Source organism: Rutilus rutilus, assembly GCF_951802725.1.
Source record: "Rutilus rutilus genome assembly, chromosome: 3".
NCBI lineage: Eukaryota > Metazoa > Chordata > Actinopteri > Cypriniformes > Leuciscidae > Rutilus > Rutilus rutilus.
The window spans coordinates 56,322,920-56,342,436 of record NC_140211.1 but is presented as its reverse complement, the minus strand read 5'-3'; the positions used below and the strand labels follow the sequence as shown (position 1 = coordinate 56,342,436).

Below are 19,517 nucleotides of genomic sequence, written 5' to 3'. Positions count from 1 at the left end.
TATCTACAATATTTAGTACCAGTGCCCTTGAAAGTGTGCTGATAAAAACCATGGCAAAATCACACAGCGCTTAGAATGACTCTTTGTTTTACATTTCAGTGCTTCCCACAGCTAGCCCCGGCTTTGTGCTGAGCTTGTTTTAATCTCCATAGCTCTTGTTGAGCTTATTGTTGTGCTTTTGAAAGAAGTGTATTTACACTCAGAGAGCTGTCTGTAGCCACCTCGGCTGAGCCAGACCTCTCTCAGCAGGATAATCTCAGTCTGATCTGCTCACCCCCTACATAGCAGCCAGTTCTGCCGTCTTTGTGGCGTTCAGCGAGTGGGGGAGGAATCCTCGCTCTCGTCTCCCCATGTATGGACTAGTTCTCTGAGAGCTGAAGAGGCCCTGAGTGCTTGTGTTTATACTACAGAGTCCCTACAGGCTTTGTGTTCGCCGGCTATAAGATTCACACTTTGAAAACGTCTCATGTGGAATTTAAAATTTTTTGAAGATTGAAGAGGTAGCATCTCTATTGCCTTTGTGTTGCTTCCCATAATGTGTTGGAAAGAAAATATGCAGTATTTTTTTATTTCTAAGCCCATTTTACCTTTATGAAGCCAAGTCGATGCGAAATGGCATTCACTGCCCATTTTATTTCCCTAATGTCTCTAATATATCTTTGTGAAAGGGTATGAATGGCAAGGAAGTGATGGAAAAAGTGTTTAGAAAAACCTTCTTTGAATGTTGAATTCCACATTTACACCCACATCTGTGTATATCGTGAATGAGCCATTTCACAAAACAGATGTTTGCATATAGACAAAGACTAAGTAATAGCTGAATATATAAAAATGACCTTGATTCTTAAAGTCCCCCTAAGGTGAAAATCCAGCTTTTAATGTTGTTTATATGTCTATGTGGGGCTTTTAATATGCTTTAAGACAAACCATGTGCAAATTCATAAGTCAACACCATTGCTGAGTATTTAAATATCCCTTAAAAATCACCAAAATGACATATTTAAAAGTTTTTTTCCTTGAAAAAAGAATTCTTCATGTCTTAAAATGGCTTGAATGTAATTCGACAGCCTTGCCTCATTTATTATACGTGGTCCTATGAATATGCAAATGAGCCCCGCCTCCACTCACTCACAGCAGCTCAGAGATCCACTCGTTGACGATCGCGCGTTGATCTGATTGGTTACGAGGTAGTTTGTGACGTCAGAAACACCAGCGATTTCTAACTGTGTCTTTGGTTCACTGCAGTTTTAAGGAGAAAACACTCAGCAATGGTGTCGACTTATGAACGTACACACGGTTTGTCTTAAAGCATATTAAAAACACCACATAGACATATAAACAACATTAAAAGCTTGATTTTCCCCACAGGGGGACTTTAAGAAAAATAAATTCAATTCAGATTCGATGTATGTTTTCTAATATCAACTCTCGTTATCTCGTGCTTCTTGATTAAGTGCATATTGTTTTAGATATTTTTTTTAACTGGAAAACAAGGCAAAATCCTGCTTAAGGAGTTGACTTTTTGCAGTGCCTCCATGGCTCTGTGTGTCTAAAAAGAAACCATATGTCACAGAGTGCACTCATAAGTGCTCCTGACACGTTTACTTGTAAAAGCATTGGCCGTGTGGAGGTGTGTGCGATACACTCCTCTGACGGACTCTGCGTGTATTAATGCTTTGTGGCGTTGGACTGGCAGGTTTCCAGGGCTGCTCAATGAGGCAGCACTCAAGTCTGCTGAGCTCTTTCTGCCTCACGTCACTCTGTTTATTCTCCCCTGCACTCCAGCAAACCAGCTGGGCTTCGGGAATAAACTCCATCAGCTTTTTAACTCCGTACCGATACCGTGCCAGTCTAGTCCTCAACACCCAGCGCATAACCTTCCCACCCGAGAACCCATTTTGATGATTACCAAGAGCGTTTAATTCCACTGTCTGTGCGCACAAGCCTTTGGGGAGCCAAACTGACCCAGTTTCTGTGTGAATCTACATTTAGACTGGCTCCGTGGGCTAAAATCATCTATCCTTGATCTCGCCCTCATAAACAAAACTGCCGATATAAATCATCCATTGCTGCTTTCCTGTCCCTTGAGTGAACAGTGCTTTTTAAAGCACAAACATGACTATTGTGCTTTGTGTGTGTGTCCTATACTGATTACTCATTATCTTATAGCCATTAATTGATATGCTTTGTACATTGCAGTTATGTCCATTAATTGAAATGCTAATATAGTGATTCTCACCTGGTGGAACGAGACCCAACAGTGGATTGCCGATCTGTTTCTATAGGGTCTCACATCGCAGGGAAGCTAAATGCAAATAATCGTATAGTCATGCATAATTAGGGTAGCAAAAAAAATGCTTATCTTTTAAAAGGGCAGAGAGAATGCTTCTAATATCTTTTGTTGTTGACTTAAAAGACCATTTCGGCACTAATTCATCTGTCCCTTGACAGATCCCCAAGATAAACAGTTTTAGCATCTTCTCATCCTTGAAAACCGTTTACAAAACTATGCAATGTTTAAAAACACTTGCTAGATCTGCCCATTGTTTTTTAATTGATTCATTCATTGGCATATTACACATTTAATTAAAAATAATTGAATATATTTGCTGAGAAAAGCCCCCATTTGAAGAGAGTTCAAAGACATTATTGTGGCAGACAAGTAACACACTTACTAGGCAGTTCGTATGTGTTCACAAGCAAACAGACATCTTTAGGAGTTTGTATTGTATTTGTGTGTCTGTTTTTCACATGCCATCTGTGCGTTAAACTGACATTTAGAAGACCGAGGGTTTAGAAACTAGAAGATTTTAGAGACATTAGAAACCAAAAGCTGTTTGGGCTGTGCAATAATACATTTCAATGTTAGTTGTCGAAAAGATGAACCTTTTAATATGGTGTATATCTCTCTTCACAAAATCTTTTTACTGATCATGTAAAAAAAACAAAAACAAGTACATACCATTAATATACCAATAATGTTAAATAGTGTGCATCCCTAATCATTGTATTCTTTCTTTTTTCTTTTTTTTTTTGTGCAAAAATCACTATTTACTGCAAAATTATCATCCTTTATATCTATGTATAAAATCATCCATCACTGTCAGTTCTGCACTGTGTTTAGTTTGGTCTGTCTATCTTTTTAAAAAGTGCCAAATTACTGCGTTCTCAAACACACACCTGAAAGACAGGCATTCACATGCAAAAATGCTGCTTGACAAGATTTAGTGAAGCTTTTAAGCCCATTACTTTCTACTTTCTACCAAACCATGTATAGATAAATGGCAGAACAGAAGCAGTGTCACCAGTGGTTTGGTATTTTGGACCCAGCGTTTATCGGCACTACACTAATCATTTCAAAAAAGAAAGAAAAAAAACCTTATCTGTCGACTAATTTCAACCCTAAATGTCTCAGTGGTAGTAAAATCTAACCGCGTTGTGTGAGTCATTTCCTACTGGATTGAATTGTTCACCTTAAATGTTTTGATGTATGTCGTGACAACCAACCGTTTATCAGTGTTCCTCCCCCACAGCCAGGTTGTGTGTGTGTTTGTGTGTGTTCACTCTCTGTCTCATGCTTAAATAGAAGCACAACCATGGCTGCGAGTGCAACCAGTGCTTAGCCTCTGCTGGGAGATGTCAGGCAAAGCCAGCCAGCTGAACGCGAGCCCTGGATACGGTCAGAGTGTGTGTGTGTGTGTGTGTGAGGGGGTAGTGCAGCTCAATTTCCATTTTTATTAACAATCCTGTTACCTCTGTCAGGGAGACGGATGGACGGGAGCTGGTGGATCAATGTCACTCTCCCTCCAGCATGCCAAAGAGCCACAGCACAAGCAAACCATTAACTGCTTCCTATCCAACCCCTGTCCTGTGCTCAGCCCACAAGGAACAGCTATAAATACTGATTATGTTACCTTTCTCAAGGTCTTATTAAAGGAGCAATACTCCTTAACAGGCACTACAATGCAATTTCTTGCCATTACACTGCAGGTAATTGATTGTTCAAGTGCTTGCTGTTAACTTAATTAATGGCGTCTTTTTTTTTTTTTAAGACAAGCAACACTATTGCAATTGCTCAGGATTAGGGGTTTGTTCAAATCCCTAAATATGAGTATTAAACTTCGTTGCATAAACTAATTGTGTTTGTGGTACGGACGTGAATGATTTTTGCTGAGAAAAGCTCCCAAATTGAAGATAGTTCAAAGACGTTATTGTGGCAGACAAGTAAAGCATTGACTAGACGGTATAAAAAGTGAAAACGCAGTATAAACTTCCCAGAATAGTCAAGGAACCAAATAGCAGTGTGCTAAAAACCACCCTATCCAAATGCATTGGAACACATTAAAGTCGCCAAGAAATCGAAGAAGCTAAAGATCTTTGCTTCCCTGTTGCGATGCACATCCAAGTGAAACAAAATAAAGGAGGGGACTTGGTTCAGTACATCGTCGTTGATTGGGTGGAGGCAGATCTGAATGCAAGATTGCAGTCGATTGTAAAAAAAAAAGGGGCAGGGTTTAAGTGGACTAAATTATTGGAGATGTCCAGTATACGTCACCGGAAGATCGAGTTATGACAATTTGATTAAAAATTACGAGGTCAAAACTAATTTAACACGCTGCTATGCGACTGCTAAAAACCTCCCACAACACCGTAATGCTGTGCGTTTCATGATCAAACGCTACTCGTGTTAATATAAGATCTGGGAAGTTATTCTGCTTTCTTTTACTGTCGTTTTTCATTCTTAACAGAAATTACTGCAGAAAGATGAACAGTTGGAGAAGTGTTCGGAAAACCTCTCCTGCTGGTTTTTGATTTGTGACTCACTTACGTCAACAAGAAGAGGACCCCTGGTAGTTAGTGGGGATGATTTCTCCCAGAGAGCCATTCATTCTGAAGTCTCAAACAGAACCATTTGCATGCACAACGATGGATTTAGATCCATGTGTTTTTCAGTGTGTGTGTGTGTGTGTGTGTGTGTGTGTGTGTGCTTGTACAACTATCTTTGTGAGGACCAGTTTGAGTTTTAGACCATTGGAGTGAGGACAAAGAGAGTAAAGTGAGGACATTTTGGCCGGTACTGAGAGCCCTTTAAAGGCCTGTTTGAGGGTCAAGACTTGGTTTTAGGGATAAGGTTATAATGAGGTTAAGGGTCGGTTTAGGGTAAGGGTTCGGGTTAGGCACTTAGTTGTGATGGGTAAGGTTAGGGTAAGTGGCTAGAGATTGCATTGTGTCAATGAATGTCCTCATAAAGATAGATGTACAAGAATGTGTGTGTCTACTTAACTATAATTTTTGTACCAAATTTGTACCCAGCAGTGACCAAAATCTCCAAAAACCTCCCTTTAGGGGCGCCCTCATCTGTAAATCTGGTATAAAAATATAGTAATTGAAGGTTGTTTTTTTAAATGCAGAGTTGTGTGATGGGTAGGGTTAGTGTAAGGGGAGAGAATACATTTACACAGTATAAAAACCATTACGTCTATGGAATCACCCCATTTAGATAGCCAAGTAAAGTGTGTGTGTGCGCTGAGCTTGACTACTCTCACGATGATGGTGGGGAAAGGTTTGCATCCCTTCCCTGCTGAAAAGACCAGCATAGCTGATCACCAGCCCCCAACAACTGCATGACCCATCCTAAAGGGTCCTTACATATATTAGCTGTAGCCTGACATGGTTGGTGTCCCAGTTTCTTAACTAGCTTAACCCCCTAAATATCCTTAGTTAACCAGCTTCTATGCTGTCTGCTCTGGTTGAACAGCTTTACCAGCAAAGTTTTGGAGGTGAATAGCATGGTTATGTTGGTTCATCACCACCAAACCAGAATAAACCAACCAGGACCAGCATGGAAATGAATACTTGTCTAAGCTTGTCTTTTCAACAGGGTAAACCCTTGCTTCATTTCCTGCACACTATCGACCTCATTCTGGGTGGAGGCCATATTTGATTTTAAGCACCAAAGCTGTAAGGCATAGTACAGTACAGTCGTTCTATAAGTCATACTGGTGTGTACCTTGGATGTCAATCAGTATGTTTTTCCAAAAGAGGAAAACAATCTCAGGATAACATAGACCAATTTATTGAACGTCTATCTCACAACCTCAAATTAAATATTAATCTATCCTCGCTAAGGTACGTCGGAAAGTATGTACAGTGTATGGTTTTGTACGTGTCTTAGAATATTAATTTGTCCTCTTTTAGTCTAGCTCTGTACCAGCCCACACACACATACACACATCTCCATTTGCCCTTGCAGCAGGGAAGGTTCAACTCGCCCTCCCCCCAGAGAGCAGATTTGCACTTGAGCTGACCGTTAAACATGCTTTGCTGGGTTGCCATAGGAGGGCTGAGCACAAAGGCACTGGTCCTGACCCCCGAGCGGCTGTTAGCAGGGCTCCTGCGGTCTCAGGGAGAGAAAGAGAGGCGCCAACATCGAGCTTAAAAATTCTCAGGGAGCTGTCAGTACTGACACATTTCTCCCTCTGCACTGCTGCACATATATGCAAATCTCAGTGCCTCAAAAACAGAGCACCAGATCAGCCTCAATTTATTCCCCCCTTCTGTTTCTCTCTCCTCCTTTCTCTCATCCGCTTTCTTTTGCCGCTGCTCTACTAATGAAGATTTCCTTGCCCTGCCTCCCCCTCGCAGGAGAGAAGTGGAACAGAGAGCTCAGCAGTGTTTGAGTGTGGGGGAGCGGTCATGTACTCAAGTGTTTCTCATTAATGAATGATAATGGAGCCATCATATCTCATGTAAAGAGCTCTGTGACTAATTGTGCTACACTGTTTGTTGGGAGGATCTGCTTGATCTCTCTTCCAAAGGCTTTAGTGAGTCACCGTCAACATATATGTGAGGATTTTCTCACCTGGATTTAGTTCTGACTCGCTGTTTTGTTTGATTGTTGTATACAGAGACCAGCTGGCTGTGTTTCAGTGGTAGCTGTAGCTTGTTCAAAAACCAGTCTGCTATGGTACTTTCATGGTTTTGGACGTGTTTGGGCATTGTGGACATTGTTAATGCCATTTTTTTTTGTTTTTAACAAGCTACTGCTAACATTGTGTGTTACATTGTAAGGCTGAATAATTCAAATGCCTAATTATAATCTTTCTGATAATGGTACCATAGTGATATCATTGTAGATGTGGTATCATGGCAATAGTATGGTATTCTTTGATACGTTGATAAGTCCCATTCAAAAAAAACACCAATATGTTTCTTGATTATATCACTTTAAAAGTGAAGCATGTACAAGAACAACATAGGGCCTAAGACAGAACCTTGTTGAACTCCATAACTTCACTTGCATGTTTTTCTGTGATGTCAACATAAAATAAGGCTGAAACGCTACTTGTGCTTAATTATTTAATCGGTTAGCATGACACAGAGTAAAATGTAAGGCGATGGTTAACATGGTACCATGATCTTTATGGACATGTACGATTTCTTTTGACTTGGTGTTGCAGTAATTGTATGAGATTTATGGACATCATGTGTTAATGGCATGTTTCTTGCTGAGATTCTAACAGTGGTACCATGGTAATATCATATATATTGTGGACATGCTATCATAATACCATACCTATACCATCCAAAAACACAAATATGTTTCTTAATATCATGTATATTAATAATAAGGATGGATGTTTTTTATATTATCTGGGTAGATTCTTCTAATGATGTCTACATTGCTCTAAGGAGCGGAGTGAGCATGGCTGTGATTTAGAATGAGTTTAGCCGTGGCTCCAGCAGAAGCCCTGGATCTGTGCTTAGCCCCAGGCTCTTGTGCTGACAGAGAGGGAAGGTGATTAATTGCCTTGGAGGGAACAGTTGCAGGAATTATTAATGGCTGCAGGATTAATCTGTTTTCTCTGGTTGGCCCATTAGTATGGGCGACCCTGGTGGCTGGAAGATTTTTCTCTTGGTCTGGAGCTCCCTGGCAGCTAGTAGGACTGAGTTGTGTCTTTCTTTTCATCTGTCTTTTTTTTCTTTGTCTTTCTCTTCATGTGTCTGAAAAATTCCCATCCTCGGCTGGCTGTTTCGGCGAACTCCAAACTCTGTGAGGCAGGTGGAATTGATTAATGTCACAGCATATTAGGGAAAGGGCTGTAAACACAGTGTGTCCCTGTTTTAACGGTCCAAGCACTGCGATTTCTCAGCATACCTGTCCTGGTCTGTGTGTGGGTTTGCATCTAAAGTGGGAAAATGCATTGGTTTTTTTATGGAACATGTTCAACTCTTGGCTACAAGCCTCATACCCAGGCCTCCATTAGCAGAGGTTCGGGGACTCGAGCTACATGACTCGACTCGAGTCTGATTTGAGTTGCAAATTTAAGGAGTTGTGACATGCTTGACTAAATGAAGAAAATTAGTAGACTTGACTTTGACTTGAGAACCAATGACTCGACTTGGACTTGAACTGCATGACTTGACAATTACCTTTTAACAACTGTAATTAAATGTATGTTTTTTAAATGATGCAACATCTACTAATAAACAAATTGCAAGCCACAGAACCACCGACACAACAGAGTCAGGAAAAAAAATCGCAGGGCACCAAATAGAGAAGGTAGAAGACAATCTCCCAAGATTGTTGCTTTTGGATATAAACACTTCAAAATGGACCATATTCATTAAAAGAGATTTTTTTTTGTATGTCAATTCGCAATGCCAGGATATCAGACACGACCAACACAACCTTGAACTTTCTCTACTTCCAAAAGGAAAGGTATGTAAGCTAAACTGTTCATAATAATGTGCAAAACAACATGCTTCTGTATGCAATATTATGTTTTCAAATGTAGCTGAAGGCTGCCAGTAGACTAAAATGATTATAAACAATGAATCTCTTGTTTTGTAGTTAACCTCATGTTGAACTTTAAATTTGGTTTTAAATCGGTTCATTGATTCAATGACCCATTCATGAACAGTCTGTTTAAGGGGGCAAATTGTGGGGCTTTAAGGCTCCAGTATACTTTGAAGAACAAACTTGTAAGACATAATTTCAAACAAAATTTGGCCAAAATAAGTTCATTTCTGGGGTTGGAAACAGCTTGCCAATGTGAACTTATCAGAAAAGTTTGCTCCGGCTGGTAAACACCTTCAAACTTCCATTGGTCGGTAGCAATTACGAAATAGTTAGGTGTGGCTCTGTGGCTCTACCTTCTTTGTGAACATCTTCTTCAGGTTATTTCTTCTGTTCAGTCCGTCGAGGTCAGACGCAAGTAAAACAGGAACACACTGGAGAGACATTTAACTGTAGAAGTTGTAACTCTAATTGATAGAGATTGAATGATTTTAAAAAAAAATCATGTTTAATACTGTAAAGCTGCTTGCTTTTAAACAATCTATTGTATAACGTGCTATATAAATACCTGTGAAGTGACTTTATTGGAGTGCCGAAATGCAGATCTTGTGCAAACATATTCACATCGCTATGATCAGATGCTTTCTGAACTGCTGTTTTCTCACCGCTGTTATTTTTTTGTTTATTTTGTTGTCGAAAGGAAAGCTTTTTGAATAATGGGCAAAAAAAATTACCATATTTAAGTATATTCAGCAGAAAGATGTTTAGATTTCCACAGAATTCTGGCTGCCTTCATTCATAAAGTGCTGCTTTTTCCTCGCCTCTTGCTTGTTTGTTTGGAAGATAATTTGGGTAATGTGTTTATACCTTTTTTCTGATAATAAAAGTGTTGCACTCTCAGCTCTCTTTTAACATTCTAGATGAAATAAGTGCACAGATTCCATGTGGACCAATTCAAAATTTTCATTTTACTCCAATTCTGCAGCAAGATAAGTAGTTGAGTAAATTCCATACGATTAAACCAGCTGAGAGTCTCTTCCTTCCGGAGACTTGTGTGCATTGAATTCACTGCAGTGAGGGAGCTGTGAGTGTCTGTGAGCATTCATGACATGCTCTAATCATTAAGGTACTTAGAGTTAGATTGGAAAAACGAGCTGGATCTCCCCAGACTGTGATGTGATTCTCCCTTGGCACTTCTGTGCGTTATCCATGATTGAGACCCTCAGAGTTTGTCAGATCCTGCAGTGAACAGTGATTTTTGTTTTATAGGCTTTGACTTGACTCACTATCATATATAAAACATCAAAGCAAAGACTGTCTATCTTTATTACATTATTATTTCTAGTCATATATCCAAGCTCATCTTAACTCATTAACATGGACAATACCTCTAGAGCTAGATCACAACGCTCCAGCTGTCTGTGTTTATTACCCTTACTGAGTGCATGTGTTGATGTCCCTCCTCCCACCCTTCACTGCCCATGGCTACAAGACAAACAGCCTTTTCAGGAACCGATATGATTGAACACAAGAAAAACAAGGGAATACTTTCTACTGTAGGGTTCCTTTGGGGATCTCAAATTCAATTCAATTCAAAAAAAGCATTATTGTCTAATGTCTATCCCCACAGGGGTAGAAAATTATCAATATAAGAGACAACCACACAACAACAATTTAAGATACACCCGCATTTCCTGTCAATGGCAGTTGGAATAAAAGTCGTCTTATACTTGGCCTTTTTCACCAAAAGTACTTTATATCATCTACCAGACGAAAGTTCGTCAAATGAGCTATACAGGGGATGGGAAGAATCTGTCACAATAACGGAGGCTTTCATTTTTACTGCCACAGTGTAAAGATCAGACAGAGTTACTTGTTTCTCACCAATAATTTTACCAGCCATGTTTGTAATCCTTAAGGCGAGACACGGCAGGCAAAAACATCGGGGTTTTTTTTACTGGTCAATTTTAAGATTTTTTGATATTTGTCTTCAATAACATGTCTTCTTTCAGACATGTGGTGAAAAAAAGTCAGAAATACACGTTTAGGTCTTTATTTTACTACACTTTGTCTGTTTGCGTCTGTAGATTTCGCATAAATTCAACAAAAGTTGTCGTTGTAAATCATCCCGCCGATCCGCGATCGCTGTCTGCACCCTGTCTTCACACACACCGCTGGAAAGCTCTCTCTTCACTGTACAATGCTGTCGGATCCAAATATGGTAATTTCCTTTTTATCAGCAACCAATCGTGAAAGTAAAAGGGCTGAATGCGCGATCTCATTGGCTGATGATAAATCTTTAAAGCCCGTTTTCTCAAAATGACTTTTCTCTCATACTCCAAGTCCGAATCCTTTTTTTTAAGGCTATTGACAGTATATTCTGATTTATAGGACAACATAAGTAGATATCCATAAATCCCTCTGTAATTTTTTTCCCATCTAATATGTGAACACAATGAAAAAAACATTTTTAACCTGGCTTTATCCAATACTCAGATTTCGTTTTTAAAATATATACAAATTAGCGCATATTTAATTAGATATTGCCTAATTTGCATATTTAAACATTAAATTACAGAAAATTTATAATACATTTTTTTCTCATCTTAATGTAGGTAATCAACTAGGAAAGTTTCATGGTGATATCTGCTAGTTAAAATTTTTACCCTATTCACCTGTAGTGTCTCGCCTTAAAAGTCTGTTAACAGAAAGAGAGTTGTACCAGGATGCAATGTTGAAAGTGAGCACAGATTCAGTGAGTGATTTATATGCAACTGTCAGAATGTCCTTTTCAATATTAAAACTCCCCAATTTCTTCAGTAAGCCTAGACGTTGATAAGCCTTTATCATTATTACAGGTTATCTCATTTGTATACATAGAGAAAAGAATTGGGGATTAAACACATCCCTCTGGGAGACCAGATTTTAAAACCACATTATCTGACTTTTTGCCATTTATCAGCACATGTTGTTGGGCGGTCCTGTAAAAAACTATTAATCCATCAAATCAAGGTCTGATGCACCTGTAGCTCCTCCAGACGCCTCAGAAGTGTGTTTATATTCACAGTATTAAAGACAGAAGAACAGTCCATAATTAAAATCCTAACGCATGAATTTGCCAAGTCCAAATGCTTTACAGCCCTGTCCAGCATAGTGAGGGTGACATCTTCAACTCTGCGCCCAGTTCTGTAAGCATATTGCAAAGGGTCAAGTTTACCAGTCATTGCCTGGGAGAGTTACCCTGAAAATCCAGAGTTCTCGCGAGAGCACAAGTTGAATTTGCTCAGCGAGTTTACTCTGGCGTCGAGTAATGATGCTCATTAAATATGCCCTTGTATCCGAGCTGCACCAATCCCATCGGGTTATCTGATATAGGCGGGCCAGAGGCGAGATGACGACAGCGCTGTGACGTCGAAGTCATTAGTAAACATTGCAAGATGGCTATGGATGAACACCAGTTGTTTGAAACGCCTTTGGCCGCCTCATAAACGAGTTAGACTTGGCTTTTTATCTAAAAGAGGAACAGAAGACGGTGCTCGAATCGTTCCTTTGTAAGAAGGGCGTTTTTGCTGTTTTGCCGACCGGATGCGGCAAGAGTCTAATCTACCAGTTAGCTCCGCTGGTAGCTAAGCGATAACTTGTTGTGATTGGTCGTAGTGTTATCCAATTGCGTGCAGTGAGATTTTAAAAAGAATGCTTGGTGCCGCCCCTCGAGCTGGCCGATTTTCATTAGTCGATGCCAGACCATTAATCTTTTAGATTTAGGTCTGGATTTCCAGGCTATGGGAGAGTTGCTGACAAACCACTCTCTCCATACACTTGCAGAGCACAGATGTTAAAGCCACTGGTCTATAGTCCTCAAGCACCTTAGCATGAGCCTTTTTTTGGTAATGGGATGATGGTACTTTCCTTCCAGGCTTGTGGTACAACATTAAAGTCAAGAGACAGCTGAAAAAGTTATGTCAACACACCCTTCAGCTGAGATGCACATTCCCTCAGTACCTTGCCCTTTGTTCCATCCGGCCCCGATGTCTTTTGGGGTTTGACTTGCATTAAAACCTTTTCCACAATCTGTTCCTCAATTAGTATGGGGTAAAGGTCAGGATGCTCTGTAGGAGTCCAGTGCTCATCTGAATAGCTATTATTAAAACAAGCATAAAATTGATTCAGTTCGGTAGCAAAGCAGGCGGAATCAAGGCACTGGATATTGTGTTGCTTCTGGTTTCAAGTCAAAGTAAATCCATCAAGGTGAATATCCGCTGTTTCCTGGGAGAGCCATGTCTCAGTAAAACAGAAAAGGCTTGTGCGACGATAATCCCCATCATATTTGATCAACGCAGACAGCTCATCAATTGTATCTCTCAGGGATCTAACATTTGACAAGGTGATAGCAGGTAAGGGCAGTCTACTACCTCTTCTCGGTAGCCTTTTGAGTATTCCTCCTCTCGAACCCCTTTTCCTCCGTTTCGCTTTAGACTTTTTCCAACTGATGCCAACCAAAAGACATTTCGGGACATTTTTAAAAAGTGTTGAATCCGTTGTCGGCAGAACAGCAAGCGGGCGCAAATCCAGCAATAGTCCACGTGCATAAACCAGATTTTTCACGGTTGATATACATGCTCCAGTCTGCGTTGTCGGCATTGTGCACAGAGCCAATATTGGTTGAGAAATAAACACCAGAAGGCCCAGAATTGCCCAGAAGTTAGCCATCTTGTATATAAATAATAAATAAACAAAAACTTCAAAACACTTGATATAAAACAATCAAAACAAACATCAAACACAGAGCCTGCATCACAAGTCGCACGAGCAGCGTTGCGCCCCGGAAATACTCCAACAATGAAATCCACCTGAACATTTATAATACTATTGGATTTCTGGCATTTGTGGTCTTCTATGGAGAAATGTGAAACATTATAAATGTAATTAAAGACTTTAATAAGATGATAGTCTACCAGAAAATGAAAATCCTGTCTACTAGAAAGAAATTATCGGTCGTCTAGGAATTACATTTATTAATGCACTCAGCTAACTGATATCTCATGTGGCTGGAGAAGTTATAAAACTTTTAGTTTTTTAGGTAGTTTTATCAGCATCAAAGTAAAAGCTAATGCCATGTTTTCTCATAATATCATCCAAAGGGAGTGTGTACAAGGAGAATAACAAAGGGCCAGCGACGGATCCCTGTGGCACTCCATACCTAACTTTACAGTACATTTGATTATCAGTGAATAACAAGTTTCTCACACAAAACTATTATGACTTTAAATAGAAATTAGAATATAGTGCACAGTACAGACCAATTTTATGGCATTGTTTTGTCCTTTTTTGAAGTTTCTGTTAAATGGAAAAGAACAATCAGATTGGATATTCTACTAGATGACTCGGGGCTGAGAATATTATTTTTATTATTATTTTAGTTTAGTTGTTTTAAGTTCCAGTAAAGTTCCCTGTTACATTTTACTTAAAAAAATTAATTTAAAATAAAATCTACCTTTAAAGGGGGGGTGAAACACTCAGTTTCAGTCAATCTCATGTTAATCTTGAGTACCTATAGGGTAGTATTGCATCCTTCATATCTCCAAAAAGTCTTTAGTTTTATTATATTTGTAAAAGAAAGATAGGCTGTACTGAGTCTTTCCGGAAAAAAACAAGCGGCTGGAGGCGTGCCGTGTGGGCGGTGCTTACGCGCAGATAGATAACAACACACAGACATTTGAGGCAGTTTTACTCACCGCCTGCTGTTCCAACGCACGACCGTGAACCTTTATCGTTGGGATTGCTCCATCCTTAAGCATTAGATGATCTGCAAATCCGGCGTCGAACTGGGCCTTGTTTATAAAACAATCATCGTCTTTTAATTTAATACTATTTAATACTAAATTGGTTATCATAGATGTTACTGTATGTCGAATTCATTGTTGTGATAACGCGGCGCAGTTTTACGTGTTCTAAACAATTGTTGTAAAAGTACATTCGAACATAACCACATCATTTGCCAAAATACTGATTAATCTTTATGTATAACACATGCTATATTTATTTACATGGCCATAAACACCAGACGTGATAAACAATGTCAATAAACTAAACACAAATCTAAAGCAATAATACTTCCCTTACATAAACATAACTATTACCGAATGCTACATTTGGAAAATATAAAATTAAGCATGCTTTGTCGACAGAACCAGCTGCAATCGGTAAAGAATAATTGTGTTCCATAACGACGGCACGAAACAAGCTAACGTTTGTTGCTTGATAGACGCTACAACTACAACTTCCGCATTTGTCCAGGACTCCGCGCAGTACGAGCGGAAACCGAGGGTAACGCGGATATGACGCAATTGACTGGCGACTCCCAGCTCCCCCCTGCTCTAACGCCCCGTTTCCTTGGTTAAAATCGCAATTTTCTCACGATTTAAAAATAGTTGGAAACATTTGGGATATTGTAAGTAATCAACTTAACAAAATATATAACACTGGCCTTGAGATTATGGGATATTTTAATGCAAAATTCTTGCATGTTGTACCTTTAATTTTTGAAACTTTGTCCATGTTTAGCATGGGAATCCAACTCTTTAACAGTGTAAAAAACTCAGTATGCATGAAATAGCATTTCACCCCCCCTTTAAGTTTCCAACAAACAGTTACAGTTCTTCGAATGAGCCCAGGGTAGTTCTACGTGTTTTGTTTTGTTTTAGACTCTATGCAGTCCTGTTAGATGGGAAGATTACATAAGTTCTGGAGTTCAGTACTTGATCTGAGCGTAGGTAGTTGGAGAAAAGCCAGATGTGCTAGATGATGGAGTTCCAGCCATGCTCTGCATCTATTGTTGGGCTGGCTCCCTTGCTGCAGTATGGGTAATAAACTGCTTCACAACAGCCCCTAAACAATCAATGAGAAATTATCTTGCCAGGTCGATGTCTGGGCTCTCAGAAGTTGCCTCACCAGCCAATGTAGAATACTGGGACTCAGCAGCCCTACGCAACCATTGTCTGGAGAAATGCATCTCCATTAGATTGTGTTTGAGCTGTGATGTTTCTTTGTAGTTATGTAGGGTATGTTATGTTTAGATCTCTCTTAAATTAAGGTTTTGATTTAAAATTGATTCTGGAATAGTCTTAGCTGATTTCAGATGTGCATCTGTTGCTCAGTTTGATCCCAAAAAGTATATCAAAGAAAAAAAATCTTTCTGTTTGTTGACCTAACTGATCTGTTCATTCATGTATTGGTAGCGTCAAATTCTCTTCTTACGGCTTTGTGACGGTGTGCTTTGAAATATGCATGCTCTGAACAATTGTTTACAGGTTCTTGCCTTTCCGGAGCCGCAGGTTTAATAGGGCGAGACAAACAAAAAGACAGCATCTGATAAGCTGGCTTTAGCGTATGTCGTGTTCCGTGACTCAAATTTTGGTCAGGTAACAGATTTCATCAGCATGAGCTGTTTGACGAGAGCCAGACTTTGCAGGCGTTGCAGGTTGACAGATGCTAGCGCTGTACATCTTGTGCCGAATGCTGCCAACTGATCTGAAAAAGCGGCCAGCGAAGATCAAGGGGTGGAATTGAGAGTCTTTGCTTTCCCACAGAATAGAGATGCTGATGCCAGCCAGATCAGCATCATCTCATTTGCTATCGATCGAGTGGCTCCAGTTTCAGAACTGAAGACTGCTGAGAGCCTCGTACTGGCGGCTCTTAGCTACGGTAATGCAGCGTTAGGAATCACAGAATCTCACCTCTGAAGAATCTGACAGACCAACCGACACTATAGCCTAAAATATTAGCCTGAAAATGAGATTCCTTGAGCATTTGCAGTTCTTGAAGATGAATTCTGACACCGGAATACTTGATATGTTAAAAAAAAAAAAACGACTGTTGTACGGGATAATTGAGAACAATTAAATGTTTGATATTACTTGTTTTTTAGATGCTGGGAACACTTCGACTTAAGATTTATCTAAGGACGGCCTTCCTAATGACAAAACCCAATCCAAGTTGGACTTGTAACAAAAGTAGTCATTTGCAGTCTTTATGGTCAAATGTATTTACAGAAGCTCAGCAAATATGCAATACCACCTAAGAGTGAAACACTGTTATGAAGAAGATGCGGCATCAATATAACACATATATAATACACTTTTATTTGAGAAAGGCTTTTGGAAAGAAAAAGAATACATTTAGACTTCATAGAGATTTTTAGCAGATTTAAAGTTATTAATCATTCTAAGAGCTAAATAATAAATCAATGCAATACTTTAATCTATTGACATCCCTACAGTGTAATTTTAATAACAAATCACATGCAATGGGAAGTTGTACATCATTCTAGGAAGAACATTTAATCTCTGGTTGTGAATCCGCATTCTCAGAATTTTTTTTTTTCCGATTTACGCTATTCTGTGAATGCCACATCTAGATTTAAACCTGTCCCTGAGTAATGATGCATCAGTGTGACTTTAACAGCACTGCAATCCCTATGTGTGCGATGAGAAAGTGTGAAAAAGGTGTTGTAAGTGTGAATGTGTGTGTAAACGGATTCATAAATTCCCTCTTCCTGATCCCAGCCCTCGGCTCAGCAGGGCAGCTTTCGGTTGTTTGACAGGGAGCTTTGAAAAGGTCACCGGGACTTGAATCACCATTAACCTCACCCCTCCCCATTCTCTCACACAGGGAAACTGGAGAGCCAGAGCCATCAAAGTGCCAAGAAGTGTTTAATGCAGCCGGCGTGACCCGAAACAAAGCCGTGTGGTGGTCAAGAGACGAGGAACAGAGAGTCGTCGGCCGTGTCAGACAGTGGGAATCGCCGTGTCACATGGACGCATATGGTGACCGTCAATAGATAACCAAACCAGAATCATTCCCTAATTGCTTTTTCTGCAATAAAAGGCTGAAGACTACTTGTGTATCTGGTCTTTAATACTAATAATATATTTGTTATAATCCAGTCTTTTTTTTGCCATATAATTAACCAGCTCCCTTTTAATCTCAATTGGATTTCCAGCTCATAAAGCCGACGGTCTGAACCAGAACCGCTTGGCTGAGCAAGGAATTTTCTGCTTACTAAAGAGGCAATTGTGCTGGAGAGCTCGTATTGGAGCGGCTCTTGTTATTTGGGCCACAAAGCCTCTCAGGTTTTTGGGCCTGCTGCTCTCAGAGTGATTGAGTGGCCTCTTTGTGACACAGGCATCTCTGCAGCAGAAAGAGCAAATGACTGGCTCCATTAACGGGAGATTGCATGATGGGAACTGCATTAAAGTGGCCACGGAGCATATATTTCCCTCTTCTTGTGCAAAACGGGACGTTCAACATGGGGAAATACATCAGCATGATAAGTGGTTAGCTAGCATCTGCGGCCTGGTGAATAGAGAGTCTGTTCTGGGATTGCTTCACTTTTTTTGGGGGAATATCACGTGTGAATCATTTTGAGTAATTCTCTCAAATTAATAATACACTTAAAAAAAAAAGTCAATTTCATACCAAATTCCTGTAATGCGAAAAAAGATGTGATTTGACCATGAGTTTTAAACAATGTGTTTCCTCTACTTAAAATAATAAAATTTTGTATTACAGAAATGCAAATTGTACTTATTTTATATTTCACATTTACAGCACACTACTAACAATTGAGAAAGGAGGAAATGCGCTTAATTGTCATAAAGATAATGTTTAAATAAATATATGATATATATTTTAAGATATATTTTAAGCTTTTATCCAAAGCGACTTACATTGTATTTCAAGGGACCCATTTTGGTCCCACTTTATATTAAGTGGCTTTAAGTACTATGTACTTGCATTGAAATGAATAATTTGATACAATGGACTTATTGTGTAACTACATGTTTTTACATTGTACTTACATTTTAAAAATTGCATGTAATTACAGCTGTAATTAATTTATGTAATTACATTTGTAATTACACAGTTGACCCTTCCCTTACACCTTAACTCACCCTTAAACCTACCCAATCCACCACACCTGTCCCTAACCTTACCCGTATCACACCTCAATAGCAGCAAAAGTGTTTTACAATACAACATCAACACAATAAGTACATAGTACTTAACGCCACTTAATATAAAGTGGGACCCACATTTTACATTCTTATCAGTTCTTGCTTTCCCTGGGAATCGAACCCATGACCTTGGCGTTGCAAGCGCCAACGCTCTACCGTTTAAAAACTATGAAAACTAGAGTTTTATGAAGAGAAAACGGTATAATGGATCCGTGCGTCATGTCTTAAAGTGACAGCAGCCTAAAATACCTGCCGCCAAATTATGATATAATATTAAAAAATATCTACATGGCAGTTTTTCCCCGTGGTATCGATGTCAAAAATTGAGTAGTAACTTTGGAAAACCACTATAGCCACAGTGACTGGGGAGCAAAGAAGTTAGTCAATATTTATTCGAGCTGAAATGTGACCTAATGTGAAAGTGTTCATATGATCCACACTTTTACAGCATGCCAGTCACTTTGCTTCTTTTTTTTTTTAATCATATTGTAATGTGCGACTAATTACTAATAGCGTTTGAGTGTCAGATTGAACCTTTTGGAAACCCTGCGTCGCCTAACGCCAGAGAGCCGCTAATCAAGCGCACACATCTCCTCCGGCTATGGGTGCTGGGACGCTCCTTTGTGCCCAAGTACAAAAGACGTTTTCTCGGGAAGTGCGGAAGACCTTCCCAAATTCAGTTTTTCACAGAGATTTGATCT

General features: G+C 39.5%; 1 protein-coding gene across 1 annotated transcript in view; it reads left to right on the top strand.

The window, feature by feature from the left end:
- Positions 1-17,697, top strand: part of trip4 (thyroid hormone receptor interactor 4) — a 96,268-nt gene extending 78,571 nt beyond the window's left edge. The window contains exon 13 of the mRNA XM_084405073.1: positions 17,471-17,697. Coding sequence (XP_084261199.1) covers positions 17,471-17,529 — 59 coding nt within the window. The 3' untranslated portion in view covers positions 17,530-17,697. The remainder of the gene's footprint in view (positions 1-17,470) is intronic.
- Positions 17,698-19,517: the final 1,820 nt, after the last annotated feature.